The sequence below is a fragment of the Ictidomys tridecemlineatus genome, chromosome 1 (assembly GCF_052094955.1).
Source record: "Ictidomys tridecemlineatus isolate mIctTri1 chromosome 1, mIctTri1.hap1, whole genome shotgun sequence".
Classification (NCBI taxonomy): Eukaryota; Metazoa; Chordata; class Mammalia; order Rodentia; family Sciuridae; genus Ictidomys; species Ictidomys tridecemlineatus.
In genome coordinates this window covers 118,767,613-118,785,720 of record NC_135477.1, presented here as the reverse complement: position 1 = coordinate 118,785,720, position 18,108 = coordinate 118,767,613, and the positions used below count along the sequence as shown (strand labels likewise).

At 37.8% G+C, this 18,108-nt stretch overlaps 1 protein-coding gene across 7 annotated transcripts in view; it reads left to right on the top strand.

The window, feature by feature from the left end:
• Positions 1–17,685, top strand: part of Cdc25c (cell division cycle 25C) — a 29,303-nt gene extending 11,618 nt beyond the window's left edge. For 3 of the 7 annotated variants that reach the window (XM_078045853.1, XM_078045857.1, XM_078045847.1), the window contains 7 exons: positions 2,136–2,288; positions 10,133–10,234; positions 11,923–11,985; positions 14,661–14,759; positions 15,798–15,931; positions 16,677–16,788; positions 16,985–17,685. In XM_078045853.1, the coding sequence (XP_077901979.1) occupies positions 2,136–2,288; positions 10,133–10,234; positions 11,923–11,985; positions 14,661–14,759; positions 15,798–15,931; positions 16,677–16,788; positions 16,985–17,134 (813 nt within the window). In that variant the 3' untranslated portion in view covers positions 17,135–17,685. Of the gene's footprint in view, positions 1–2,135; positions 2,289–10,132; positions 10,235–11,922; positions 11,986–14,660; positions 14,760–15,797; positions 15,954–16,676; positions 16,815–16,984 lie in introns of those variants that run through there. The other 4 variants (XR_013437467.1, XM_040272048.2, XM_078045881.1 and 1 more) reach the window with 4 other exon arrangements.
• The last annotated feature ends 423 nt before the right edge of the window (positions 17,686–18,108 follow it).

Below are 18,108 nucleotides of genomic sequence, written 5' to 3'. Positions count from 1 at the left end.
TTAGCAAGGCCATAGGCAACTCAGTGAGACTCTGTCTCTAAATAAAATGTAAAAAAAAAAAAGGGGGGGGGCTAGAGATGTGGCTCAGTGGTAAACCACTGCTGGATTCCATCCTTGGTTCAAAAAAAAATAGGAGTATCTTGATTGGGGTTGGGTAGGGCTAGAGTTGATTTTTCAGTATGTTAGATCAGAAAAGACCTTGTAAGAGTGACATTTGAGCAGACACCTGAAGGAGCAAGGGAGCCAAACAAACAAAAACAGGGTGAGTATGGGAGTGAGTTATTTCAGCCAGAAGAAAAAGCAAGTGCACTCTACACTCTATATACCTGAGCTTGGCACATTTGGGAATAGTAAGATCAGTGTGATTGGAGCAAAGTGAACAAGTGGAGAATGGTAGAAAATGTGGGCAAGATAAAATTAGGAGGACAGATCATGTAGGTCTTTTTAAGTCATTGCAAAGAATACAGAAATGCTTGAGGCTGTTGGAAGCATCTTTCTACTCTTACTTTATTTTTATTTCCTGTATTAATTTTCCCTTCTTCTAGATTAATAGTTCTCAAGTTTTTTATTTTTTGGGACTCCCTTATGATTTTTTTTTCTCCCCCGACTCCTTTACAGTCTTAAAAATTATTGAGAACCCCTTGCCTTGTATTTGATCTTAGGAGAAAAGCATTTAAAAAAATTTTTTAAAAATATTTTTTAGTTGTAGTTTACACAATACCCTTATTTTATTTATTTTTTTTTATGTGGTGCTGAGGATTGAACCCAGGACCTCAAACATACTAAGTGAGCATTCTACTGCTGAGCCATAACCCCAGCGCGCATTAAATTTTATATATTGAATATGATGTTTACTATAGGTTTCTTGAGATTCCCTTCATCAGGTTGAGGATGTCTCTTTGTAGTCCTAATTTGCTGAGAGATTTTTAGCAGGAACAGGTAGTTAGATTTTGTCAAAGGCTTTCTCTGTGACTATTGAGATAAACATGAGTTTCCTCTTAACCTGTTAATATTATGAATTACATTGCTTGATATTCAAAGATTAAAACAATCTTGTGGGATGGGAAAATAACTCAGCTAGTAGAGTGCTTGCCTTGCATGCACTTAGGCCCTGGGTTCAATCTCCAGCACCACAAAAAAAAAAAAAAAATCTTGCAAGCCTGGTGCAGTGTGCTATATAGTCTCAGTTCTTTGGGAGATTGAGGCAAGAGGATTACAAGTTTGAGGTCAGCCTAGAAAACTTAATGAGACTGTGTCTCAAAATTAAAATTATTTATTTATTTATTTTTAAATTAATAATTTTTATTTATTAAGATACCATAAATAGAGGAAACACAAGCCATAGAATGCAAGATGTTTGAAATGCATTATGCAATAAAGGATTTGTATATGGAATATATAGAAAGGACACCAAGAAATAATTGAATCTAAAGAACAAATTTTTAAAAAGGGACCAAAAAAAAAAACTTTGAAAGGTGCCGCAGTCCGGCTAGGCACAATTCAGGAGCCACTTGTCAAAAGAAACGAACTTTATTTTTAGAACAACACATGCCAAACAAAATAGCTCCTCAGGAAAACCTTCAGAGCCCAACTGCCACCACCAGCTTCCCACAAGCCTCTCTCACAACCACCAGCCTCTCCACCTCCCACAATCCTCCTGCTCTTGAGGCCGATTGGCTGGGTTGTGTGGGCGGAGCCAAAAAAGTCCCCCAGTGAGCAGCTCCGTGGTCTGAAAGGGCAGGGAAACAGCCCAATGAGCATCTCTAATGAGCATCACTCAGCTAGATGTTGCTGGGGCCGCTGTGAGCCAGTCATCAACTGGCAGTCTGAAAGTTTGCTGGGGCCCCTTTGGCTGTGGCTCTCAACATCTCCCCCTCTCTGTTTAAACAACAAGCATGTGGCTTAGGGACCGTGCCTGCCTTAGGTTGTCCAATAGTACATATGGTCCTTACCCATTATCGGATGAGCTGACCTTAAGGTGTCAGCCTCCTGTCTTAGGTTGGTACCATTGCAATTGGATCTTACCCGTCACTTACTGTCGGTCCAGTATATAGCCACACCTGTGGAGAGGTCTTTGTACCAGCAGGGGGGGGGTGAGGTTCTTTGCCTCACCTCTGTTGCCCCCCAAATTTTAGCTGAACGATCATGACAAGCAGAAGGGAGGAAGATACACCAAGCCAATTGACGGTTCCTTTTGGAAAAATTGTACCACCGATGACATCATCAGCAAAAATACCCCAACACTGCCACAAGTCGCTGCACCAACAGATAGTTCACAGTGCATACAGGTGAGTTCACAATGCATACAAGTGATACATAGTCCAGGCAAGTTCTGCAAACAGTTCAGTGATGGCTATTGCAGAAGCTGTAGATTGGTTTTATCTTTGTCTTCACCGGCACTGGGATGAAGATAGGAATTCTGGCAATAATGGCTAAAGAAAAAATTATGTAACATTCCAGAAGGCACTAAAAGAAAACAATTTTCTTAAGAATTTACATTATCTTGAAGAGAATTATTAAATATAATGAAAAGAAAAGGTGAAAGTAAACAAACAGATCTGTTAACCTTTTTTTGTTCACATATTGAAACAATCCTCAACAGCTGTTTACCCAATTTAAATTAAACCATTTAAATCATGTGAAAAAAAAATTTGGATCCATTTTTTTCATGAGTGCTCATCATATATGATATATGGACATACGTACATTCAAACATATAACACAAAACACAAGTGTGCACACATAATATAATACATACAACACATAACATAATAGTAAAGGTCTTATAACTTTTTACAGGTGAAATCTCCATTGCAATGTTTTAAAACTCTAGTCAAAAAATAGAACTGATCAGCAAAACATTAACCTAGGTCTGTATGAGCTCAAAAAACAAAATAGAACTTCATGATATGGGAAAGGGCAATAATAAAATAGATATTGAGAAAAGCATCCTGGTTCTGTTGCAGATGTAAGAATAGCCAAACTGGAGTTCTGGATATCAGCTGTTATGGGTTTGAGCCAAATCATTTTCTTTTTGGTCTGTAGAAATCGCTTTAGTTAATCTCTCTGGAATCCAAATTGGCTGCTGTTCTCCCTGTGGAAACACACAAACAGACCTCCGACTCCAGGCAATCACTGGGTCAGGACCTTAGTTAATCTCTCTGGAATCCAAATCAGCTGCTGTTCTCCCTGTGGAAACACACAAACAGACCCCCGACTCAGACAATTACTGGGTCAGGACCTTTCCATTGTCCTGTTAGAATATCCTTCCAAAGTACCTTGGGCTTATGTACATTTTTTGGACACATATGCCTTTTCACAGCACTAAGCCCTGATGAATCCAAATTTAAAAAGTTTAGAGTAAAAAAGGTTATTTTAAGTTCATCTTTGGGGAATATATACCCCTTCCCAATTCCTTCTTTTTGCTTTAATAAGTACATTTTAATAGTTTGATGAGCTCTTTCAACTATGCCTTGTCCCTGTGGATTGTATGGGATTCCTGTTATATGAGTAATGCCAAATGTTGAGCAAAATTGTTTAAAAGAGGTAGAAATATAACCAGGGGCATTATCTGTTTTTAACTGTTTTGGAACGCCCACAGTGGCAAAATTTTGTAAGCAATGAGCTATAACATCTTTAGTTTTTTCTCTGGCATGAAGGGAGCCCATCAAAAATCCAGAAGAAGTATCAACTGTAACATGCAAATATTTTAATTTTCCAAATTCTGGCAAGTGTGTGACGTCCATCTGCCAAATATGGTTAGGTATCAGTCCTCTAGGATTGACTCCAAGATTAACTTGTGGTAAAAAGGTCACACAATTTTGACATTGTTTTATTATTTGTCTAGCTTGTTCCTTAGTTATTTTAAACGCTTTTGTAAAGTATTAGCATTGACATGGTACTTTTTATGAAAATTTGTAGCTTCTTCTAGTGTAGAGAAAATATATATGTCATGTGTAGTTTTATCTGCTAAATCATTGCCCAAACTAAGGGCTCCAGGCAATCCTGTATGTGCCCTGATATGTCCCATAAAGAATGGATCTTTTCTGTCCCAGATTAGACTTTGTATAGTGGAAAGCAAAGAGAAAACAGTAGAGGAAGGGGAAATCCTACCAGCATCTTCAAGGGATACTATAGCATTAACTATATACTGACTATCAGAAAATAAATTAAATACAGAATCTTTAAACATCACAAAAGCTTGTAATATTGCATTAAGCTCTATCTTTTGAGCTGATTGTTTGGGTACTAAAAATGTAAAAGTTTGATCAGGTGTAACTATTGCTGCTGTACCATTATTTGACCCATCAGTGAATATATTTGGAGCATTCATGATAGGTGTTTTTCTTGTCATTTTTGGAAAAATTACAGGATGCGATGACCAAAAAGACAATAAAGGATTAGATGGTAAGTGGTTATCAAATGAAACATTAGATTTGCATGTGATTATTGCCCAAGTATTTAACTCATTAGCTAACTCATCAATTTGATTCATAGTATATGGAGTAATAATTTTATTGGGAGAAATTCCAAATACTCCCTTTGCTGCTTTTATTCCTTTGAGTATTAATTGTCCTACAGCCTCAGGATACCTAGTAAGAATAGTGTTAGGAGAATAAGATAAATGTATCCATAATAATGGACCTTCTTGCCAAAATACTCCTGTAGGAATATTTTTTGTTGGTAGTACAATAAATAATAAAGGCAAACATATCAATTCTATCCAAATGCATATTTTCCATATATGTTTCAATGATTTTTAATGCCTTTCTTGCTTTAGGCGTTAACATTCAGGGTGAATTTGGATCTGATGGACCTTTTAGGATATCAAATAAAGGTCCCAACTCTCCTGTTGGTATACCTAGATAAGGCCTTATCCAATTTATGTCTCCTAATAACTTTTGAAAGTCGTTAAGTGATTTGAGTTGATCTACTCGTATTTGAATTTTTGGTGGACGGACCATGGTTGAGGATAATAGAACTCCTAAATAATTAATTGGAAAATTTAATTGTACTTTATCTATTGCTATCTCTAGATTATAATTTTTTAATAAGTTTGTAAGTGTGGCATAACATTCTAGCAATGTGTTTTTAGCTTTGTGTGCTAATAATACATCATCCATATAGTGAAATATTTGTAGTTCAGGATTGATACAGAAGGTTGTATATGTCCTTCCGCTAATTGTTGTTTGACCAGGTCATGGGCTGCTTGTATCTTTTCTTTAGTCAAGGGCCACTGAGGAACCCATACTGGTCTTTCCAATTTCCAAGTAATTTTTATTGTCTCAGTGGCCCTTTCTGAAAATCCAACCCATGTCTGTCTGTTCCTTGATCTATTTGTTTTGGTGCTGATAACGCCAAGGTCTCGGGTTCGATCCCAAATGCCACAGTCTGGCTGGGCACAATTCAGGAGCCACTTGTCAAAAGAAACAAACTTTATTTTTAGAACAACACATGCCAAACAAAACAGCTCCTCAGGAAAACCTTCAGAGCCCAACTGCCACCACCGGCTTCCCACAAGCCTTTCTCACAACCACTAGCCTCTCCACCTCCCACAATCCTCCTGCTCTTGAGGCCAATTGGCTGGGTCGCATGGGCAGAGCCAAAAAAGTCCCCCAATGAGCAGCTCTGTGGTCTGAAAGGGCAGGGAAACAGCCCAATGAGCATCACCGAAGAGGAGCCAATTAGCTAGATGTTGCTGGGGTTGCTGTGAGCCAATCATCAGCTGGCAGTCTGAAAGTTTGCTGGGGCCCCTTTGGCTGTGGCTCTCAACAGAAAGGTGCTTCATAAAAGAGGGAAAACAGGTGCTGAGTTTGTGGCTCAACAGTAGAGCACTTGCACGTGCGAGTCCCTGGATTCAATCCTCAGCACCCTAAAAATAAAATAAAGATATTGTGTCCACCTAAAGCTAAAAAGTAAATATTTAAATATTTTTTTAAAAAGATAAACATGGTTATTAGACCTATGGTCATTAGGGAAATGCAATTTAACAACACAGTGATATATCACTATACACTTGCTGGGGTATTGAAAACAAGCATGTTGAGGAGGAAAAGGTGCAAGGGGCAACTTGAATTCTCATTGCTGTTGTTTTTAAAATATTTTTAAATATATATTTGAGTTGTTGATAGATAGACCTTTGTTTTATTTATTTATATGTGGTGCTGAAAATTGAACCCAAGTGTACCACTGCTGAGCCACAGCCCTGCTGCTGAGTTTTTTTTTTTTTTTTAAGAGAGAGAAAGAGAGTTTTTAATATTTATTTTTTAGTTTTCGGCAGACACAACATCTTTTTGTTTGTATGTGGTGGTGAGGATCGAACCCGGGCCGCACACATGCCAGGCAAGCGCGCTACCGCTTGAGCCACACCCCCAGCCCCTTGAGTTTTTTAATTGGTTCAGTTGCTTTGGAAAACTGACAGTACTCCTATACCTAAGCATTTTATGACCCTGAAATTCATTCTGGATGATAAGCCAGGGGAAAATGAGTGCATATGTCCACCAAAGACATGTACAACTAAGTTTATAGAAACTTGATTTATAACAGCTCAAGATAGGAAATGACCTAAGTTTCTATCTAGAGTTAAATGAATAAATATCGAAATAAAATTTAAAAAAGGGCTGGACATGTAATTCAGTGGTAGAACACTAGCCTAGCCTGCATGAGACCCTAGATTCCATCCCCAATACTGCAAAATATAACAACAACAACAAAAAAACTTTGGATTCCTGTGATAACTTTACTAAGTTATGATATATGATATATTATTCTTTTTATATTTATTTAGTTAAGAATAGGGATTTGTACTTTTTTTTTTTGTACTGGGGATTTAAGTTAGGGTCATGATAAGTTGAACTTGAACTTGTAACCTCCTATTTCAGCCTACCAAGTAATCTCTCTGCTGGGATTACAGACATGTGCCACTGCACCTGGCCTGATTTGCTAAAATTTCATTGAGAATTTTTGTACTTATGTTCATGAGCTTTATTTCTCTTCAGTGTTTTGTTTTTCTTGTAATATCTTTTGGTGTTAGTATCAGTATAATGCTAGCATCAGTAAACCATTTGAAAAGAATTTTTTTCAGTTTCCTAAAAGAGTTTCTTTTTTAAATGTTTGGTACAATTCACCAGTAAAGTCAGCTGAGCATTTCTTTGTGAGAATGTTTGCAACAAATTCAATTTTTTATATAAATATGGAACTATTCAGCTTATCTTTTTTTTGATTGAGTGAATTTGGTTGTTATTGTCTTTTAAGGAATTTGTCTACTTCATTTACATAGTCAAATATATTGGTGTAAAGTTCTTTATAATATTACTTTAATACCCTTTTAGTGTCTTTTTAAATTTTATTTTATTTTTTTAGTTGTTGATGGACCTTTATTTTATTTATTTGTATGTGGTGCTGAGAATTGAACCCAGTGCCTCATGTATCTAGGCAAGCGCTCTACCACTGAGCCACAACCCCAGCCCCACCCCTCTCAGCTTTTAGTGTCTTTAGAATCCATAGTGATATCTCTCTTTCCTGATATTGGCTATTTGTGTCTTTTATATCTGGTTAAGTCTGCCTGTAGTTTGATCAATATTGATCTTTTCAAAAAAAGAAAAATCTTTGTTTTCATTGACTTTATCATGTTTTTGTTTCATTGATTTTTTTTTTTTCCTCTAATTTGATCTTTTTTTTGGGGGGGTTTGCTGAGTCTGAAGCTGAGGTCATCAATTTGAGACCTACCTTTTGTATTATAAACATTCATTGCTTTAGCTGCATCTCACAAATTGGAATATGTTCCATTTTCAATTTGAGTTCAAAATACTTTCCAGTTTCCATTTAGATCTCTTCTTTGACTCATGATTTGTTGTTGTTGTTGTTTGCTTTAAATTTTGTGTTATTAGAAATTAAACCAAGTGCTTTGTACATTGTAGGTGGGTGTTTTCCCACTGAACCACATCCCAGCCCAACCTATGAATTATTTAGAAGCATGTTATTTAGTTTCTTAATATGTTTAATAGGTTATGGTGGCCCATGCCTGTTATCCCAGTGACTTGAGAGACTGATGCAAGAGGATTGTAAGTTCAAGGCCAGCCTCAGCAACTTAGCTATGCTCTGTCTCAAAATAATGAATAAAAAGAGCTGGGGATGTAGCTCATAGCTCAGTAGTAAAGTGCTCCTGGTTTTAATTTCCAGAACTGCAAAAAAGAAAGAAAGAAAAAAATAGTTTCTTAATTTTTAAGAAATTTTCCAAGGACTTTTCAGTTAATTTCTATCTTAATTCCAAGAATATACTCACTAAATTGCCGGGTACAGTGGCGCACACCTATAATCCCAGTGACTTGAGAGGTTCACATGTTCACAAGTTCAAAATGTTCTTAGAAATCATCTGGGCATCTTGTTAAAAATGCAGATTTTAATTTAATTAAGTAGATCTGGGGTGTGCATCTGAAATTCTGCATTCCAAACAAGCTTCTAGGAAATTTTGATGCTACTAGTCTCCAGACACACTTGGAGAAATAAGAACTAAGGGGTCTGATATTCTTTCTCAAACAACCATCACTGAACAGAAGTTGCCAGGATCATTCACCCTCAATGCCAGAGAATTTGAACAGGGCAAGAATAAGGCAGGTAGTAAAAGTTAAAGACAACTAAATACCAGATAAGTGAAAAAAAAAAAATATTGTTCTGACCAGCAAGAGTTCAGGATGCTAAAATAAACTTCTGTCTAATTATCTTCTCTGCTTTTGTAGCTTTGGCATTGCATTAGTATGCCTTTTTTGAATTCATCCTCATTACTTTTTTCTCTCTTCATTTTTTTCTTTTCTATAACTGCAACCATTTATAAAATATTTGAAAATAAATATCTGTTAGATTATACTTTTAGAAATGATGTCATCATATTATCTTCCAACCGTCTTTTTTTAAAGTTCTGAGAGAATTCAAGGGAACTTGGGTTGGTATGGATACTTATTGCTGTTTTACATGCAATCTGGCAGAAACAACATCATGTGGCAGATTGCAGATTGGTGTGGTAGAAAGAAACTTCAGAAAAACCTAGTCCTTGTTCCCTATCCTGTTTTTAAAAAAAATTCTAAATTTTTTGTCATTTTATAAATTCAGTATGATATAAGAGACTGAGCACCTTGATACATGCCTGTCATCCCAGCAGTCTGAGAGACTGAGGCAGGAAGATACAAATTTGAGGCCAGCTTGGGCAATTTAGCAAGACTGTCTCAAAGTCAAAAGGACTGGAGATGTTGCTCAGTGGTAAAACACCACTAGGTTCAATCCCCAGTACTTTCAAAAAAGAAAAGAAGAAAGAAAAAATACAAATAAGCAAAGAGAAGTCAAAGTAAAATACCTATAATCCCACAGGCCAGAAATAGTGCTGCCAAAAAAAAAAAAAAAAAAGTGGAATTACAAACTACATATTTTCTAACTTACTTAGAAAATATGTAGTTTGTAATCATAAATTTATTTCTATGCCTGAAAAATTAATCCACAATATACTTTTTATTATTATTATAAACCCTGTTATTGAATATTTAATTGGATAGTAATTGTACTCTGTTATAAACATGCCAGGATGATCCATTCTTATAGCCAAGTCTTTATACATATTGTTATTTCCTTGGGGAAGCCAGTGAAAGTATGAGATCAAAGGGTATGCATATTGTTAATGAGACTCTAATCTCCCCATCCTCAAGAGTTTTTATGTGTGTGTATTTTTATTTTTATTTTATTTATTTATTTATTTTTGCAGTACTAGGGATTGAGTCCAGAGGCACTCTACCACTGAGCTGCCTACATTCCTGAACCTTTTTGAGACAGGGTCTTATTAAATTTCCAGGGCTAGCCTTGAATTTATACTCTTCCAGCTTCAGCCTCCTGAGTCACTGGGATTATAGGTGTGCACCAGTGCACCTGGCTTCCATCTTCTGGTTTTAAACCTTGAACATGGGGCCTGGGGTTATGGCTCAGTGGTAGAGCACTCGCCTAGCATGTGTGGGGCACTGGGTTCGATCCTCAGCACCACATAAAAATAAAAAATAAAGGCATTGTGTCCAAACATGAAATATTAAATACAAAAATTAAACCTTGAACATGAAGATTGGAGGAATAAGTGGAAATCTTCTCATTTCAGGGTTTATGTTTAAAGAAGGAAGTCTCTTTCTGTGACACTAATATCACTCAGGTCCTGGAAGAAGATTATAACCAGAGGCCTCTGATTGGTGATTTTTCCAAGGTGAGTTTGGTTATATTCATCATTTATGTGTGTATGTGGGGGTGTGTTTGTACAGGTTTCTTTTTTTTTCCTTATGCATGCTTGGCAAGCACACTACCACTGAGTTGTATCGTCAGCCTCTTCCTGTATTTTAGTGAGTTGCTTTGGATTTTAATATTTTTCCTCTGTTTTCAGAAGATGACGGGTATAATTTTACATGGTCACAAAGTACTCTTTGTTAACTTGAAGGTATGTGCAGGTAGATCTTAGTCTTATGCCTTTCCAGAGAGAAAGTATTTCTTATTTATCTAGGAAAATCCAGAACAATGGGGAAAGTATGATACTTTTTATCTTTTTTTTTTTATTCTAATTTGTTATATATGACAGTAGAACGCATTTACAATTCATATCATACATACAGAGCACATTTTTTCATATCTCTGGTTGTACTCAAAGTAGAGTCACACCATTCATGTCTTTATACATGTACTTAGGGTAATGATGTCCATCTCATTTCACCGTCTTTCCTATTCCCATTCCCCCTCTCTTTCACTCCCTCCCTTTTGCTCTATCTAGAGTTCATCTAATCGTCCCATGCTCCCCCCCACACTTTTTATCTTCCTATTGTTAAAAATCTTTTTAAAAATTATATTAATAATACTTGGCCAATTCTGAAAAAGTAGAAAATGAAGAAACTTGTTCTAAACATTATCAATCAGAATAGTTATTATGTGGTGTATGTTCCCATAGATTTTTCTTCAGTATACTTACACAAATAACAAATACATTTTTTGTTTTTCTACAAAAATTTCTTATGCTATTTTATAATCTATTGGGCTTTCATCCCCAATTTTATATTATATAATGGGACTAAAGATATAGATCAGTGGTAGAGCACTTATCTAGCATGCAGTACGGGTTTGATCCCAGTGCTGCCAAAAAAGAAAAAAATTACGTTAGGAACATCTTTTCATGTCCACAAAACAGTTTTATTTCATCATTTTTCATCCTCAGCCATTTTGGATTTTTGGTTTTGTTTTGTTTTTAAGACATGATTCCACTAAATTGTTAAGGGTTTTGCTAAGTTGCTGACATTGGCCTGTAACCTTCTATCCTACCCTCAGTGTCCCAAGTAACTGGGATTACAGGCATATACCACCCATACCAATCCTTTTATCATTTTGAATAGCATACATTATTTAATATTTTGGCTGATTATAATTTATTCATAAGTTTCATCTTGTGGGATATTTAGCTTTATTTAGTTTGATAATTTTTCCTTATAAATGAAGTGTGTGTTTTGTAAAGAAATCTAAAACTTCATACACATCCTTCATTAGTTCCTTGGTATCAGTTCTTAGAAATAAAATTATAGGTACAGTTACACACGTCTATAATTCCAATGAGTTGGGAGGCTGAGGCAGGAGGATCAGCAACTTAGCCAGGCCCTAAGCTTAGTGAGACCTTGTCCCAAAATAAAATACAAAGGGCTGGGGATGTAGCTCAGTGGTTAAGCTCATCTGGGTTCAATTCCCTAGACCAAAAAAAAAAAAGAAAAGGAATTGCTGCATATACATGTTATAGAGACCATTGATTTTTAAAGCTTTGGGGTTTTAAGAATCTTTTGAAAGGAGGACAATATATGGGTCTTTGATCTCAGGCTTGGTTGGGGAATACTTGCTGTTATTTCAGCTTTTGGGTATTTCTAGGTATGTGTGCTGCCAGTCGTGTCAGGAAGACACCAGGATCTGAAGTACATCAACCCAGAAACAGTAAGCAGATTTCTGGAGATGGTAACTGGTTGGTTACATAAGCTACCATCTGGTCCATTCTGTTACTAAAATCCCATTTCCATTTGTATTTCTTTCATTGTGTTCATTCACATAGGCTCCTTATTCAATTGAAACTGTATTAAAGTACTCCCTTTTTTGTCCATTTTTCTGATTTTTTTGTTTTAAACAAATGATGCATAAGTATTTTTAAAAAACAGGAAGGAAGGAGGGAGGGATGCAAACACAAAAAGGAAAAAAACACCACTTACCTAGGGTCTCAGATAAAGTAAACATAAACCTTGTCTTTACATATTATAATCCCTTTTATACCTATTAGGATAATTATTAATAGTGTTCTCTTCCCTCCCACCCCCACCCCCCGTACTAGAAATTGAATCCAGTGGTGATCTACTATGAGCTGTATCCCCAGCCCTTTTTTAAATTTTATACTTTGAGATAAAGTCTCACTAAGCTGCCAGGCTGCCCTCGAACATGTGATCCTCTTGCCACAGCCTACTGAGTAGCTGAGATTTCAGGTGTGGGCCACTGTACCCAGTTCATGTTCTCTTTTATTCTCAGAAGTTTCCCATTATGTACAATAATTATGTGGTCCCTTGACTCATAGTCTTACCAGCAAAGATATAACCTATAGAGATATTTTCTAGATTTAATAATAGTATGTTTTATAATAATGGGAATTATGCCAGGCATGATGGCACGTGTCTATAGATCCCACCTACTTGGGAGGTTAGGGCAGGAGGATCACAAGTTCAAGGCCAGCCTGGGCAACTTAGTGGGACCCTATCTCAATATAAAATTTTAAAAGGGTTGGATGGTCTAGCTCAATGGTAAGTTCTGGCCTACTATGCACAAACCCCTGGATTTGATTCTAGTACCAAAAAAAAAAAAAGTGTTGGAATTAGAAAGACATTATAATTGTCTCTTTCTTTTCTTTTGAATCTGGGGATTTGGGGTGCTCTACAACTGAGATACATCCCTATGCCTTTTTTTTTTTAAGAATTTTTTTAATATTTATTTTTTAGTTTTCAGCAGGCACAACATCTTTGTTTGTACGTAGTGCTGAGGATCGAACCCGGGCCACACGCATGCCAGGCGAGCGCGCTACCACTTGAGCCACATCCCCAGCCCCTATGCCTTTTTATTTTTTATTTTGAGACAGGGTTGCTCAGTTGCTGAGGCTGCCCTCAAATTTATGATCCTCAGGCCTCAGCCTTCCAAATTGCTGGGATGCCACCACACCTGGCATATACAAATTTCTATATCAATAAAAAGATATATATAGTATCATTTTAACTGCTATATAATATTCTGCTGTATGACATGTATAATTTACTTAACCAACCCCTTATTAAATATTTTTAAAAATATTTTTTAGTGGTAGTTGAGTACAATACCTTTATTTTATTTATTTATATGTGAAGCTGAGGATCGAACCCAGGGCCTCATACATGCTAGGCAAGCGCTCTACCAGTGAGCCATAACCTCAGCCCCTTATTGAATATTTAACTTATTTGTAATATTTTGATAATGTAAAACAATGTTGTATTGAATATCAAATTGTGCCTACATCTTTGTGTATTTTTCTATTTACTTAAGATGTTAGAAGCCAATCATAGTGCACATCTGTAATCCCATCTACTCAAGAGACTCAGTCAGAAGCATCACAAATTTGAGGCCAGCCTGGGCAACTCAGCTACATCCTATTTCAAAATAGGAGTTGGGGATGAAGCCTAGTAGTAGAACACCCCAGGTTCAAGTCCCTCCCACTTCAAAAAAAAAAATGTTGGAAGAGAAATTTTTATTCACAGTGTTCTCTCCATTGTGAACCAATTTATACCTCTGTAAGTAGCTTAAGTTTCTACCTCTAAGTATGAATTCTTTTTTTCTATGTCTGAAAGACTTGCTTTTTTTTCTTCTTCTTCTTCTTTTTTCCCTTCATTTTTTTTTTCAGGGCCAAGGACCAAATCCAGGACCATGCATATGCTAGGCAAGCAGTCTGCCTCTGGCTAAATCCCCAATCCCAAGGCTTGCTTTTGAAATTTTTATTTACTGAGGATTGAACCCAAGGCCTTATGCAAGCATTTTTTTTTTTTTTTAAATAATGGCAGGTGGGGAATTTTTTTCCCCATATCTTGTAAAACTGGTATCTCTAGCTGCTAACTCTGCTACTGTAGAAGTCTTTTGAAATCTCCTAAGAAGCTAATTCCAGCTATTCCTACCTCTAAATGGGTAGCTGCAGTAAGGTCTTCCTTGGTGTCCTGGCAATACTAGCCATTTTAGAGCCTTACAAATGCCACTTCCATTTCATAATCTTTTTTTTTTTGAGAGAGAGAATTTTTTTTAAAATATTTATTTTTTAGTTTTCGGCGGACACAACATCTTTGTTTGTATGTTGTGCTGAGGATCCAACCTGGGCCACACGTATGCCAGGCGAGTGTTCTACCGCTTGAGACACATCCCCAGCCCCCATTTCATAATCTTATGTGGGGTTAGGATGAACCATGGCCACATTGCACATATGGGTTGACTCTGGACTGTTTGATTATAGTGGAATCCTGGGTGACTAATGGGAGCGTGCACATAAGGAGCAATGTGATTGACACTTCTCTGTCAGAGGGCAATGAGCAGGGTATTCAATCATTGTTTCTGTGTAGGTGGCTGCCTTACTGTCTGGAAAATTCCAAGATCTGATTGAGAAGTTTTATATCATTGATTGCCGCTATCCATATGAATACCTGGGAGGACACATCCAGGTAAGGTTACATTGTGAACATTAGCAGGGATAGGCTAGATATGGGACTTAATTTCTTTCTTTCTTTCTTTCTTTTTTTTTGTGGGGGGGAATTGAATGCAGGAGTGCTTAACCACTGAACCATATCCTCATCCTTTTTTATTTTTATTTATTTTAATATTTTTTTAGATGTTGATTAATCTTTATTTTATTCATTTATTTATATGTAGTGCTGAGAATTGAACCCAGTGCCTCATACATGTAGGCAAGCACTTTACCACTGAGCTACAACCCCAGCCCTAATTTTTCTTGAGACAGGGTCTCTAAGTTGCTTGGGGCCTTACTAAGGTGCTGAGGCTGGCCTCAAACTTGTGATCCTCCTGTCTCAGTCTTCCAAGTCACTGGGATTACAGGAGTGCATCACTGTACCTGGCAAAGATGGGACTTTCTTGAAAGGAGTCTGTGGATAAAGAATCCTGTGAAGTTTAAAACCAAAGCAGAGATTATAGATTTGGAACACTTCCAGGCTGAAATTCTCATTCCTATTTTAATTCTGTATACCTTGAACAACTTACTTTTCTTTTCCCTTCTCAACCGATCTCTTCTATCCACAGACTGAAAACTGTGTATGGACATTCCTTGCAATGATCCCTACACTCCAGGTGATTCAGTTCTATGTGTATTTATTGAGAATCTACTACATACCAAGTTCTAAGCCAGGCCCTGGAGTAGATACAGAGATACACAAAGGTCCCTATTTGAAAGTTCTTTTTGTCTACTTTTTCTGACCTAAGTGTCCCAGGATGCTATCTATACTAGTCATTTCTAGTATTGATACTTTACACAGGCTCTGGAGGGAATACTAATTAAAATTCCTCCTTGGGCTGGGGATGTGGCTCAAGCGGTAGCGCGCTCGCCTGGCATGCATGCGGCCCGGGTTCGATCCTCAGCACCACATACAAACAAAGATGTTGTGTCTGCCAAAAACTAAAAAATAAATATTAAAAAAATCTCTCTCTCTCTCTCTCTTTAAAAAAAAAAAAAAATTCCTCCTCTACAGGGAGCCTTAAACTTATATAGTCAGAAAGAACTATATAACTTCTTCCTGAAGAAACCCATTGTCCCCTTGGACATCCAGAAAAGAATAATCATCGTGTTTCACTGTGAATTCTCCTCAGAGAGGGGCCCCAGGATGTGAGTGTCTACATGGGATAAGGTGGGCAATAGAAATGGATTTTTTTTTCCCCTAGTAATGGGAATTGAACCCAGGGGTGCTATACTGAGCTATATCCCTAACCCTGTTTATTTATTTATTTATGAAATAGGGTATCACTGAGTCATGCCATCATGCCTTGAATTTGTGATCCTCCTGCCTCTCCCTCCTGAGTCCCTGAGATTATAGGCATGTTCCATGGCATCCATGTAAAAATGGATGGATCTTGAGGTGGACGTCTCACACTAGTTTAGATGGAGATTGACTGGATGCTCTCCAATACAATTTGAAGAATGTTAGGAAGGTTGAAAATCAAATATGGAACAAGCCAGTCACAATGGTACACTCCTATAATCGAAGCTGCTTGAAAGGCTGAGGCAGGAATAGCTGAAGTTCAAGGCCAGCCTTGGCAACTTAGCAAGACCCTGTCTCAAAATAAAAAATAAAAAGAACTTGGGATATAGCTCAATTGTAGAGCTCTGGATTCAGTCCCTAGTGCCACAAAAGAAAAGCAATACAGGGAAAAGGATTGAAAATGAGGTCCCAGAAGAGGAAAGGAAGAAGAGGGGTGATATTTGGACCTTGTTTTTTCAAACACAGAAGGTTTCACTTTGTGTGTGTGTGGTGTTGGGGATTGAACCTATGGTTATATGCATGCCCAGGGGATTCTGACCTTGCTTCTTTCCAACCTACCCACCCCTACAATCTCTTGATTTTTTCCTAAAGGTGCCGCTCTCTGAGAGAAGAAGACAGAGCTCTGAACCAGTATCCTGCCTTGTACTACCCAGAGCTATATATTCTCAAAGGCGGCTACAGAGATTTCTTTCCAGAATATGTGGTAAAGGGTAGGGCACAGGGTGGAAGGCAGACTAAGGGAAGTTAGCTCTAGCATGCAACACATAGAGGCTGCAAAGCCTCTGAGAAAAAAAACTTCTGTTTCTTTTTAGTCATAGCCAGCAGCAGTATCTCTGTTATACTTAGTAGACAGAGTTCAGGAATCTGGGGAATCCCTTACTCTATTCTCTGCCTTTCAGGAGCTATGTGAACCCCAGAGCTACTGCCCTATGCATCACCAGGACCACCAGGCTGAGCTGCTGAGGTGTCAAAGCCAGAGCAAAGCTCAGGAAGGAAAGCGGCAACTGAAGGAACAGATTGCTCTCCTATTGAAGGACATGGACCTGTGAGAGTGGATGAAGAAGTGGCAGCAAGCCGGGTGTGGGGGCGTGTGCCTGTATTCCCAGTGGCTCAGGAGGCTGAGTCAGGAGGATAATGAGTTCAAAGCCAGCCTCAGCAAAAAGCAAGGCACTAAACAACTCAGTGAGATCCTGTCTCTAAATAAAATACAGAAAAAGGCTGAGGATATTGGAAAAGAAAGAAAGAAAGAAATGGCAGTGAGCCTTTTGTGGTGGCGCACACCTGTAATCCCAGTAACTTGGGAGGAGGAGGCAAGAGGATTTCGAGTTCAAAGCCAGCCTCAGCAACTTAGCAAGGACCTAAGCCATTTAGTGAAACCCTGCCTCAAAAATTAAAAAGCTGGGGATTTAGCTCAGTGGTAATGTGCCCCTGAGTTCAATCCCCAATACCAAAAAAAAAAAAAAAATGGCAGTGGGCTGGGGATGTGGCTCAAGTGGTAGCCTGCTCACCTGGCAGGCGTGCAGCCCGGGTTCAATCAGCACCATATACAAACAAAGATGTTGTGTCTGCCGAAAACTAAAAAATAAATATTAAAACTCTCTCTCTCTCTCTCTCTCTCTAAAAAAAAAAAATGGCAGTGAAGGAGTCACCAAAAGACAGCCTCCTCCTCAGGGTTGCATACTATCTTTTATATGGCTAAGCCCAAGATTGTTTCAAAGATGCCTGCAAACCGCCAGGTGTGGTGCATGCCTATAATCCCAGTGGCTCAGGAGGCTGAGGCAGGAGGATTGTGAGTTCAAAGCCAGCCTCAGCAAAAAGCAAGGCACTAAGCAACTCAGTGAGACCCTGTCTCTAAATAAAAGACAAAACAGGGCTGGGGTAGTGGCTCAGTAGTCAAATGACCCTGAGTTCAATCCCCAGTAGTGGGTGTCGGTGGGTGGGGAGTCTGCAAACCAATAGGCTGTTCCACTAATGAAATCCTAGGCTTGGGAATTAGTTAGGTTTAAGTAGAGCTTGCTAGCTG